The 12,489-nt window shown below is 37.8% G+C and overlaps 1 protein-coding gene across 1 annotated transcript in view; it reads left to right on the forward strand.

The window, feature by feature from the left end:
- LOC120539495 (phosphatidylethanolamine-binding protein 4) overlaps positions 1 to 12,489 on the forward strand; it is a 620,910-nt gene that overhangs the window by 498,228 nt on the left and 110,193 nt on the right. Inside the window, exon 5 of the mRNA XM_039769605.1 lies at positions 3,341 to 3,386. Within this exon, the coding sequence (XP_039625539.1) occupies positions 3,341 to 3,386 (46 nt within the window). The remainder of the gene's footprint in view (positions 1 to 3,340; positions 3,387 to 12,489) is intronic.

A 12,489-nucleotide genomic window follows, 5' to 3' on the forward strand; every position in this document is an offset into this window, starting at 1 on the left:
CATTTTTTTCCTCAGAATTCTACACACAACACCCCATAATGACAACAAAAGTTTACTTAAGATTTTTGCAAATTTATTAAAAATAAAAAAATTGAGAAAGCACATGTACATACTGTAAGTATTCACAGCCTTTTCCATGAAGCTCAAAATTGAGTTCAGGTGCATACTGTTTCCCCTGATCATCCTTGAGATGTTTCTGCAGCTTCATTTGAGTCCGCCTGTGGTAGATTCAGTTGATTGGACATGATTTGGAAAGGCACACACCTGTCTATATAAGGTCCCACAGTTGACAGTTCATGTCAGAGCACAAACCAAGCATTAAGTCAAAGGAATTGTCTGTAGACCTCCGAGACAGGATTGTCTCGAGGCACAAATCTGGGGAAGGTTACAGAAAAATTTCTGCTGCTTTGAAGGTCTCAATAAGCACAATGGCCTCCATCATCCGTAAGTGGAAGAAGTTCGAAACCACCAGGACTCTTCCTAGAGCTGGCCGGCCATCTAAACTGAGCGATCGGGGGAGAAGGGCCTTAGTCAGGGAGTTGACCAAGAACCCGATGGTCACTCTGTCAGAGCCCCAGAGGTCCTCTGTAGAGAGAGGAAAACCTTCCAGAAGGACAACCATCTCTGCAGCAATCCACCAATCAGGCCTGTATGGTAGCATGGCCAGACAGAAGCCACTCCTTAGTAAAAGACACATGGCAACCCGCCTGGAGTTTGCCAAAAGGCACCTGAAGGACTCTCAGACCATGAGAAACAAAATTCTCTGGTCTGATGAGACAAAGATTGAACTCTTTGGTGTGAATGCCAGGCGTCACATTTGGAGGAAACCAGGCACCGCTCATCGCCAGGCCAATACCATCCCTACAGTGAAGCATGGTGGTGGCAGCATCATGCTGTGGGGATGTTTTTAAGCGGCAGGAACTGGGAGACTAGTCAGGGTAAAGGTAGAGATGACTGCAGCAATGTACAGAGACATCCTGGATGAAAACCTGCTCCAGAGCGCTTTTGACCTCAGACTGGGGCGACGGTTCATCTTTCAGCAGGACAACGACCCTAAGCACACAGCCAAGATATCAAAGGAGTGGCTTCAAGACAACTCTGTGAATGTCCTTGAGTGGCCCAGCCAGAGCCCAGACTTGAATCCGATTGAACATCTCTGGAGAGATCTTAAAATGGCTGTGCACCGACGCTTCCCATCCAACCCGATGGAGCTTGAGAGGTGCTGCAAAGAGGAATTGGCGAAACTGGCCAAAGACAGGTGTGCCAAGCTTGTGGCATCATATTCAAAAAGACTTGAGGCTGTAATTGCTGCCAAAGGTGCATTGACAAAGTATGTGATTTCTCAGTTTTTTATTTTTAATAAATTTGCAAAAACCTCAAGTAAACTTTTTTCACGTTGTCATTATGGGGTGTTGTGTGTAGAATTCTGAGGAAAAAAATTAATTTAATCCATTTTGGAGTAAGGCTGTAACATAAGAAAATGTGGAAAAGTGATGCGCTGTGAATACTTTCCGGATGCACTGTATACAGTATTAAATATACAGTTCAAAAAATGCCAAGGTTGTAAAGTGTATTATGCTGATTAGATCAACGGTTAGGCAGAACTCCACCCTTTAATTATTTTTGTTCCTCATATTGTGAGGATTCATAAGAGGCACATAAGGAATTCTTCTTAAACCAATCACAATGGCAGTGCCCTGTGCTTTTAAAATAAAGGATGGAACAGAAAAAAAATATAGGTGTGATTTCAAAATCTGCATCAACCCAATGTAAAAATAAGGGTGAAAAAATAACATAAAGAACAAACTTCCTGAAATAGAAACCAAACTAAAACAAAAGTACAACCACAACCCTGCATCTGCAGAAAGTAAAAAAAAAAAGCATACTGAAGGTTTAGAAGACCAACTGTAAAGGGCTCTTGTTGGTCATCAGACGTTAAAACCAATCACTTCTAGTATGTGAACTATAAAACAATATTGTGTTAGCCATAAGACTGAAGCACTTATCAATTGCATGCGGCCAGTGTAGGGAGAGAGCATTTTGACATGATGTGGACAAGCCACCTGGATTGCTGGATTGGTCCAGCAGTTCTGGATTGAGAAGGACCTCCTGATGGATGACAGGAGCTGAATGGAGGAGTGCATGTTGTGTGTGGTGGAGTAGATGAGGAAACAGAAAAAAGCATCATGAAGAAGTGGCCTCAAATTGACAGGTCCACATCATGAATAACAGTCTATCAAAGTATGTATGTAGAGGGGACAACATGAAGGGAAGCATGACTTGTCTGTGCATTTAGCAGTGTATTTGTTATTTTTGGTGCTGTTTCTTGTGGCCCCTAATAGCGGGGAGTTTTACCAATTTTTTTGTTTAGGTGTAAATAAATAATAGAAAAATATGCCCAACTCTCCGAGGGCACACACCTGCACATTCTGTGTGTTTTATCTGTGTGTGTGTGTGTGTGAGTGTGCCTTTCTCTTTTGTCCCCATGATCGTTACTGTGCTGTCGGGTAAATTGGAGTCAGACAGTAATATTGATTCTAAGCATTTGTAAGTCAGGTTTAGAAAAATGGTGCCCCACAAATTCTGCTGTCCTAAGCCATTACTTGGTTTGCCAAAATTCTAGAGCCTGTCCTGGCTCTAACCAATACATACAGCAGCTTCACTGCTCACACTGTCAGTTTGAGAGAACAGCTAGATATTCTGACTTGTAGGCACACTTCCTAACAGCTTGCCTGAACTTTATATCACACTTCTCTTCCTTCATGTTCTTCATCATGTTATTTTGTTGGTCAGAATATAAAGAATGGAAGCATGTCTTCTTAACAAGGAACACAGTACACCACAGAACATCACACTGCTATCCTTAATTGCCAGTTTTTCTAAGGTTAAAGAAATGTCCTCATAGGTCAGTAATTCAGGTGTAATGTTTTTTGTGAGGGTATTAGGATTCCAAGTTGGGTACAGATCCCAGTTGGCACACTCTCTTTGTTGACTTCCTGTCTTTATGATACACCAGTTGCCTAACACATCCCTAAGCCAAGCAGGTTAAATGAATTAGTGAGTCTCAGTTAGCCAGTTAGGTAGGGTTATACTCTGTGATGGATTAGCATTCCTTTAGAATTTGGTTCTTGTTTTTGAGTTCATTGCTATAAAGAATGGGCAGTGGCACCCTGACGCCCTGAATTTGAAAATGCATGGATGGGTTAAGAAAATGAATGGATAATGTATTTGAATGATTACTACAACATGATTGTTTTTAAATATGTACAGTGTACAGTTTCTGCTTTAACTCGAAAACCATGTCATCCTGCTAATTTGATGTTTTTTATTTTCATAACAGGGCAGCAGTCTGTTGAATGGTTTGGCTGAAGGAAAAACGCTTTCAGGTAAGAGTAGGTTTTAAAGGTAAAAGCTGTTAAAGAATGGAGGGGGCTGCAGCGCTGGGAATCTGCCAAAAGGCAATGTTAATTGTAGAAAGATGGTGAATGATTAAGATGTTATCATGGGATTATGTATTATCCTGATTTTATTCAGAATATTTATTTCCTGTTGAAGGTCAGCTTGATGATGCACTGGTTAGTGTTAGGGTTCAGATTTTAGCCCAGATATTGTCTGTTTTTATACATTCTCTGAGTCTTTTTCTGGGCGCTTCCACTTTCCCACATGCCAAAGACATGGTTTAGGTTGATTTGCAGATGGGGTGATGTAAGGGGGTTTGTGATGGCCCAGCCTGACTTTTTTCTTCTTGATGCGTCTGAGGAGCGGCTCCAGTCTTCCATGACCATCACATGGAATAAGCAGGTTTAGGAAATGGGTTATTCTGAGAATAGATATTTATAAAGGTTCATAAAACAGTAAGGTGGATAAAGACCATTTTATCCATTTTTTTTATTTATTACTTCTTTTACTTAATTATGCAGAATTTTAAATAATATCCACTGTTGAAAATGTTATTCATTTGAAAGGCATATAATAAAGCATACAGTTGTTGTAATTTTTCAAACTGTATTTTATAAAATATAGTGCAGTTGGCGAAGGTGGATGAGTTTAAATACTTGGGATAAACAGTGCAGAGTAATGGGGATTGTGGAAGAGAAGTAAAAAAGAGAGTGCAGGCAGGGTGGAATGGGTGAAGAAGAGTGTCAGGAGTAATTTGTGACAGACAGATATCAGCAAGAGTGAAAGGGAAGGTCTACAGGATGGTAGTGAGACCAGCTATGTTATATGGGTTAGAGACGGTGGCACTGACCAGAAAACAGAAGACAGAGGTGGAGGTGGCAGAGTTAAAGATGCTAAGATTTGCATTGGGTGTGAAGAGGATGGATAGGATTAGAAATGAGTACATAAGAGGGTCAGCTCAGGTTGGACGGTTGGGAGACAAAGTCAGAGAGGCTAGATTGCGTTGGTTTGGACATGTGCAGAGGAGAGATGCTGAGTATATTGGGAGACAAATGCTAAGGATAGAGCTGCCAGGGAAGAGGAAAAGAGGAAGGCCTAAGCAAAGGTTTATGGATTTGGTGGCAGAGGACATGCAGGTGATGGGTGTAATAGAACAAGATGCAGAGGACAGAAAGATATGGAAGAAGATGATCCACTGTGGCGACCCCTAACGGGAGCAGCCAAAGGAAGAAGTAAAGAACAATGTATCTTTCAGTATAAGTCAATATGTTGCTTAAACCTCCTCTGCTATTTACAGTAAACTGTGAACCTCAACCCACCTTTTCTGTGAATAATATTGGGTGTTGCATGTAATTGGGAAAATGTTTACAACCATTTAGTATATGGTTGATTGTGTACTAGTGAAAACTGCAGTGATTTAAAGGAAGAATTTCCTGGAGCAATTTTTGCATGTTGCTGATTTTGCCAAATGTTATTGCTGTGGCTGAATGGGACTTAAGGCCTCATTTTTCTTGTTATGTCAAAGGGGGTTCCACCAGATCAGAAGGGCTCAGCAGTGTCAAAAATAAGTGGTGTTACTTCTTCCAAAAACACACGACAACGACGATTACAGGGAGAACACAATAAGGCAGAAAAAAAACAAAATTCTGCTTTTCCACTGGGTTTGACTATAAAATGGTTTTCTGTCTTTCCAAGGGGAGCTGGTGGACTTTCCTTTCTCCGTTTCCCACTGACAGTGCTTCAAAACACTCAGCTGTCTGTCCCTCAGTAAACTTTTGTTTAGCTCACTCCTCTAACTCTAGACTGAATATTATGTTGACAGCATATAATACACAATCTAATTTATGAAAATATTTACATTTATGGGCTTAGCAGACACTTTTATCCAAAGTGACTTGGTCTTGGTGCTGTCAAGCTGTATTTATGTTAACTGACCTTTTAACAGTTTTATCTATGAGCCATAACCTTCTCAGGGCTGGATCAGTATGGCAGTTTCCAGATTCCATACTCTGTTATTGGTCTGTAAGGTTAAATCTGTTTTAGGCAAGATATTCTTATTGCAGTCTAAGAGGTCTTGTTCCTGTGCTTCCCATCCTTGTCTGCTGTCTTGAAAATTCCAGTTGCCTTACAGTAGAATGAAGGATGTGCCTGGGGCCAGTTTGACTGCTTAAATGTAATGTTTCTCTTATTTTGATCTTTTTCTCTTTCTTTCTCTTTTTCTCTTTGGTCTCTTTTATCACTATATATCAGGGGTCCTCAATCCCAGTCCTGGAGAGCCGCAGTGGCTGCAGGTTTTTGTTCTGACCTGGTTGCTTAATTAGAAAGCAATTCTTGCCAATAAAGCACTAGCAAGCTATGAAATTAAATTAACTCTGCTATGTCAGGTCATTCTCATATCCTAGATTTTCTTTCCCTTTCTATCATGCAAATGATTTGAAGGCTAAAATGGACGAGTAATTCTCAGTCCTTCACTTTTTTCTCTTCATTTTTCTTCCAAGTATTTAATTAAACCCAATAGTGCAGATAAATACACACAGGTGTAAATGTAAATAAGCTAAATGGAGAAATGCTGCTCTCTCTTGTCATTTGCATGTTATTGATAATAAGGAGCAATTAAAATAGCTGTTTAAGACACAATTAAGCAATAAGGGCTCAAAATCACTAAAGTGAAGCAGAAGTGTTACTTTAGCAATAAGTGCTTTTTATTAAGCAACTGGGTTGGAGCAAAAACCTGCAGCCACTGCGGCTCTCCAGGACCGTGATTGAGGACCCCTGACTTAGGTGGTTTATTAATTGATAATTAAGAATTACATTTATTACCACAAGGATACTAGTAATGTCAAATGGTAAAGGTTGTTTATGAATATCTGGTTTTCAACTAAAATTCACAAAAGCTGCCAAAATCTAATTTATGTAAAGGTGGAGGGCCTATCAGTGATGTACTGAACAGGCATAAAATAATATAGATGTTCTCTGCAGTCCTTACTGGGCTCTCTCTCTCTTATTCCATGCCAGAAGAACACCATTGTTTTTAAAATTTTTAGTACTGTCAACCATGAAATTGTTTATAGAAACAACCAGAGAGATATATATTCATATGGACTTTACATTAACGTTTTACTTTTCACTAAATATGAATGCATAAACACAAAGAGACTGCAGCTTGTGGCATGAGACTGGGTTTTTCCAAAATAACATTCACGTACAAAATCTATAATCACTGAGAGCTAAAACACCACACATACCATATTCTCTCCAAATAGCAAATCTTAAGATTAAACTGCATGAACTAAATGTATTCTCAGTTTCTCAATATAGTATGTACTGCATATAGTGGACAACAACATAAAATATGTATGGATAAAGGTGGATAATGAAAAACACTCATAACAGGGGCACTCATATGCCTCTGATTGACTTGTGAAGTGTTCAGATAGCATTCTACAAGTTTATACAATTGATAATATATTAAAATTCGGAATAATCTTTACCTGCAAGTACAGTTATCATGACTGCAAAAGGAAACTCATTGACTCTCAAAGGATTGACTTTTGGATTGAGAAGACATATCTAGTTGGTCAGGGTTCATGAACAGTTGTGTCTTAACCTCCTTGACGGTAACCGCAAGTGTGAGACAAACTTGTAATGCTATGTAAGTACGATTAAGCCTGAGTCAGACTCAGGGTAATGTGCAATGATCCGCTTTACAATGTTAAGCCCGAATAACTCTTGGTACAGTATTCTGCTGCCATGTAGTGGATAAACTAATGTAATTCTGCAAAACAGCATTAATATTTCAACAGGTTCTGCACTTTATGATTCATATGGTAACCCTTTAATATCCATGAGGGATGGAGCCCTCAACCTAAAACACAATGACAAACAGAAAGCCATAAAGCCAGTTTTAGAACAAACTGAAAATGAATAATTGCTCAAATTGAGCAACAGTGATGACAATGTACATTTTTTTGCTAGATTCCAACCTGTCAAGTTTCAGTGATGTTTGTGTTTGGTGTTGGCTTTATACTCCTGCTTAAAATCCTGCACCTCCTCGTTGCCCATATACAGGTAACACTCATATAAAGATATCAGTTGATCATGATTATCTGGACTATTTACAATTTGTTAAAGATGGTCTTGGTGGGGAAAATGGTTATTAAAATGAACCACTATGCTGAGCAGTGTCTGAAAATTCAGAATAAACCATTTGGTTGTCGCAGTCGCTGGCATCCTGTTACTATAGATGATATTTGTTTGTTTTTCGGTCTTTTGATACTGCAGGGCATAGTAGTTATAACCAGTCCAGAGATGGTACTAGTCTACAAACCAGTTGTCGCTGAGGCCTATTTTTGGTGAAGTTATGAGTGAGTGTTGTGTTTCATTCATTTTCAAATAAATACATTTTACTAATAGTGATGATTATGATGAAGCCAATTACCCAGAACCAAAACTGTACAAACTGTGGGATGTTTATCAGGTGATCATCAAGAATATGTAGAAGGTGTACTGACGTCTCATGGGTTACAAGGGAAGGCTGTCAGGATGCAGTACATCACAACCAAATATGCACAATTTGATATCAAGTTCTACATGCTGTGTGAAGCAAGCTCTGGATACATCTGAAATATTACAAAAAAGTCTTTCCACATCTGCTCGAACAGTGCCCATGTGTGGTAATGACTATTTAAAAACAATCACACAAACTTTTGTACTAAACCTACATCAGTGCAGCAGCACACACTAATTTCCTACATTGATTGTGATGACATTTCGGTATTTACATGTTTCTGTTACACATAATAACATTTTTTTATTGTTGAAAAAATATTCAGCATCTTTGACTTGTTTTTCCATGGGTAAACATAAAGTTAAATAGGTTATGAGACAACTGGCTATGAATGAAAATGTCACTGCCAAATATCAGCAGTGTGTTAATAACCAGTAGATATAAATAAATAGCATTGTTAATTAAAACATATGATAAATATAGCTGAACAACTGAGGTAGGAGAACATTAATGCATTAAGTTCACACTGCAGGTCCTTTGAATTTTTTTATTTGTGTGTCTCAGATTAATTCTTTTTAAAAGGTTCAAGCATATAGACTCAGAACTTTTCAGATTGCATGCGGTACTATATCTGATACAGGAGCATGTACCTTGAATGTGACTTTTATGGTAACACTGAATTCAAAACTGCCTGGAAATGTACACTCCACAACTAATTTTACTTCAGTGTTTATACAACCATAGTCATATCACTGTGTTGAAAATCAAGTTGAATGACAGAACCAATTCAGGGTGCAAATGAAAAGAAAGTAGAGTGGTGAACTTAATTAGAATTTAGGGTCCTTATGCTAGACATTTCCTTTCAGTAGAGAAGGGCACACATTGAAAATGTACTGTACTTTTTCCAAGAGATGTCTTGAGGACAAACTTTGAAATATGCAACTGTACATTCTTCTTGACATTCTGAACTTTTCAAACCACTCTTTTGAGTCAAAACACACACATCTTGTCCCACCAGTCTTCATTCTTCTTTCATTTCTAGGTTTTATGTACAGATATAGAAGTGATAGCTAATTATTATTTTTTTTGTTTTATATTTCTTTCCTTGCCATTATGAGCTGAAAAACATCCTGCACAGAAACCATTGCTAAGTAGCATGTCAGCAACCATTCTGTTGGTGTTCATGATGGTCCATTAGGTTGCATCTCTCTGACAAACAAATTTGTTTTCATGAATTTCATTTATTTCAGACTAGATATCTGTACACCATTATATTAGATTTAGATCATTTGCAAAATTAATGTGATCAGTCAAGCAAAAAATAATTAGAAATGAGCCAAAATTGAGAATGTAGATACTTTCAGCTGAAGTGTGAACATGACCAGTGTTGATGATTTTCTACCTAGTGACCATTCTTGCCAGAGTAAGGTTTAATGCCTATTGGACTTTAGAAAGGATAACCCACTTACATATTTAAATTTATATTTATATATGTGGATGGGAGACCAATGAACATTTTGTGATTTTGTCCATGGTGGGTAATAGTGGGTAATAGGCATGCTATAGTTGTAGCTACTATACATGCCTTTGTCAAAATAAAATGGCTGGTGCTACCTATGTGTCTCAGCTAGTTTACACATTTTTTCTCTCATATACTTATGTGGTCCATGTTCCAAGCCATCTTGGTTTCCTGGGCCCAAGCTACGTTTCACTCTGTGTGGTCAACAGCCCCTCTAGTAATTTCCTGTTGGTTTGGTTTAATTGTCTAAACAAAACCCACACACTTTTCTTGGCCACATTGGCAGCTAAAAGAGCAGAGTGCTGCCTTTAACCTTATGAGAGGTTTAGTGTTTTAAGCTCATCGTGTTTCCATATTAAAATAATTTCCCTTCTCTGTCTCCGGTGTAAGTAAAAACGTTTTCTTTAAAGTGTCATTTTATTAAAGTAAATAGAATGCATGAGAGATTGTATTCTACAATGGAAAGCCAACAAATCTGAGTCACACATTCACACCTCCCGCGCTCGAGCTTGTTGCTGACCTTCTCAGAGAATAATTTCCCCAGCTTCTCAATTTAATATTGCCACACTAAATATATCTTTTTTTATTTGCCATGTTTGTTTTGCAAATAACTGTGATCTGTGCAAGCAGCTGAGACTTACAATCAAGGATGTAAATTGTTTCTCATTTTTTGGTGAGTAGGGCATATGTTGTACAGGGGAGATTCTAATTTTAAGAGTGGGGATTCTTCTTCTTCTACAGGTTCTGTGATTGATTATATATGTGTATTAAGTGTTTTTTGTATATTTTAAATATTACACACATGCACACTTATTGCTGTTCATTGACAATGATTTGTTAGGAGGAATTGCTTTTTGTTTCCATTTTTAAATGAGACCCACATAACACCTTCTTCATATGAATTTGCAAAGGTATAACCCTCATAAAAAAAACTATAATGTACAATAAAATTACAAACTTGCCAAACTCTGGAATTTAAACAGACACTGAGTCCTTCTTCTAATTCTTGGGAAAGGCTTGACCACTTATTCAACTTAGAAACAGTAATATTTGTAGCCATCCACCATTCTCACAGTCATTTCCACAGATTTGCTTTTCCTCCATTGTGTAGAGAAATCACGTGAGATCTGAACTAAGCATATGAGTGGTCCAGACTTCTTACTGTGGACTAGTAGACAGGCTGATGTGGGGGGATTGTAAACTACATGTTGTAAAGTGACAGTTGCCGTTCTTTTTAGTGTTTTATTCTTTTCTCATCTGTTTACATCTTTCTATATAACATATATCTGTAACTAAACAGCTACATTAAAGCAGGCTTTTTTAAAGTTGAACAGAAGCAAATGTTTTGCATGGACATTTTTAAATCTTTTATGATATAAGAAATTTCCTAGCTCTTCAGTGCTTTGATCAGTTGGCCTGTAGTCACAGTTCTCAATTTTCTTTGAGTGAATAACTGTTTGCTGATTTTATGCCAGTAAAAGTTCTATCCTTAGACTCCTGTGGCTGCAGGTTTATGTTTTTTTAGAAATCAACCAATATATATATAAGACATTGAAAATGCTTTGCCATAGCTATAAATGCTTAGCTATTCTTTCATTCGTACAAACTATCAATGATGAGCACAACAAACACCATTGAATGGTAAAAGGGAGCAGATACATCAGTGTTACCCACATGTGGTTATTAGTGAATATACAGTATATTAAGTAGCCAGTAAAGTAACTTTAAAGTATATAAAAGCAAGATAATATACCATACCATTTTTTAAGCCTGCTTAATCCTGAGCAGAGGTGTGGGAGGCTGGACCCTTACCCAGAAAGCATAGGGCACAAGGCAGGATCAATCCCTGGACAAAGTTCCAGTGTAAACACGCATGTGCACTGGGGCCAATTTCACAAGTTATCATATACAAGGATGAATTAGTTCTTTTTTATCACACATAAATGCTCAACTTCCTTCAATATAAATTTAATACAAGCAGTTTTTAATTTCTGGATCTGTATAAGGAAATAAAATCTTGCTTAATTGAGGAAGGAGTCTAATTTAAAGAAAAATAAGTTCACTTCACTTTCACTTCTGAAGCTCGATTTCCCTCTGTTTCAATTCCATAGTTTGTACTTTTAAAGAGAAGCAGCTTCTATTTAGTTTATATTTACTAATGGGGAGTGCTAATGAAACAAAGAGATCACTATGATATGTTGAGCATTTTCAGTGTTAATTAATGGAAGCATTTGCATTTACTAACGTGTTATGGATACTGTGAGATTTGGGAGTGCCCTGGGAAAAAAATGTAGATAAAGACTCGGGAGAAGAATGGACAAAAGAAGGGGCAAGCTGAGTTCTAGATCATAGATGGTAGCAGTCAAAAATTTTAGGACAAACAAAAAGAAATATGAATAAATAAATACCTAGCCTGCTCATGTGCTTTATAAGAAGTTTTTACAGTTACCAAATACGTCCATTTTGAAGCAACATAGGTTTCATTTTAAGACATGTGCCTTTTGTGTTTCACAGCCATACTTGCAACAACAAAAGTAAACTGGAAAAAATACTTTTTATCACAGACTCTTGAAACTATTTTTCTTGAGGTAAAAATAAGTTTGTTCCTCCCTTATCTGCTCACAGAAGGTGTCATGGCTGGACTTTTCACCTTACCCACTTTTCCCATGCCATATTCACCAAATTTTGGAAGCTACAAGCTGCGTGTTATGCTACTCTTGGTCTCTGCAATTCTGTTTGTTCAACAGTTACTTTCTGCCGTGGCTTGTAACAACAGACATATCCACTCAAATTGTATGTTTTTTTTTCTTCCAAAATGGTGTGTACTTTTGGCCTATTACATTTTGTGTTGTTATTTTACATAGCCCCCGTGACCCTGTAGTTAGACAGCGGTGTCGAACTCTGGGCCTGGAGGGCCTCAGTGGCAACATGTTTTCATTCTAACCCTTTTCTTTTCCCCTCATTTTAATAGCCCTGTGTTTAAGGATTCAGTCCTCCTAATTGATTCTTTTCTTCATTACATGGCAGCCAAACAGAAATGAAACCTGAAACAAGCCAATAGATG

Source organism: Polypterus senegalus, chromosome 11 (assembly GCF_016835505.1).
Source record: "Polypterus senegalus isolate Bchr_013 chromosome 11, ASM1683550v1, whole genome shotgun sequence".
Lineage (NCBI taxonomy): Eukaryota > Metazoa > Chordata > Cladistia > Polypteriformes > Polypteridae > Polypterus > Polypterus senegalus.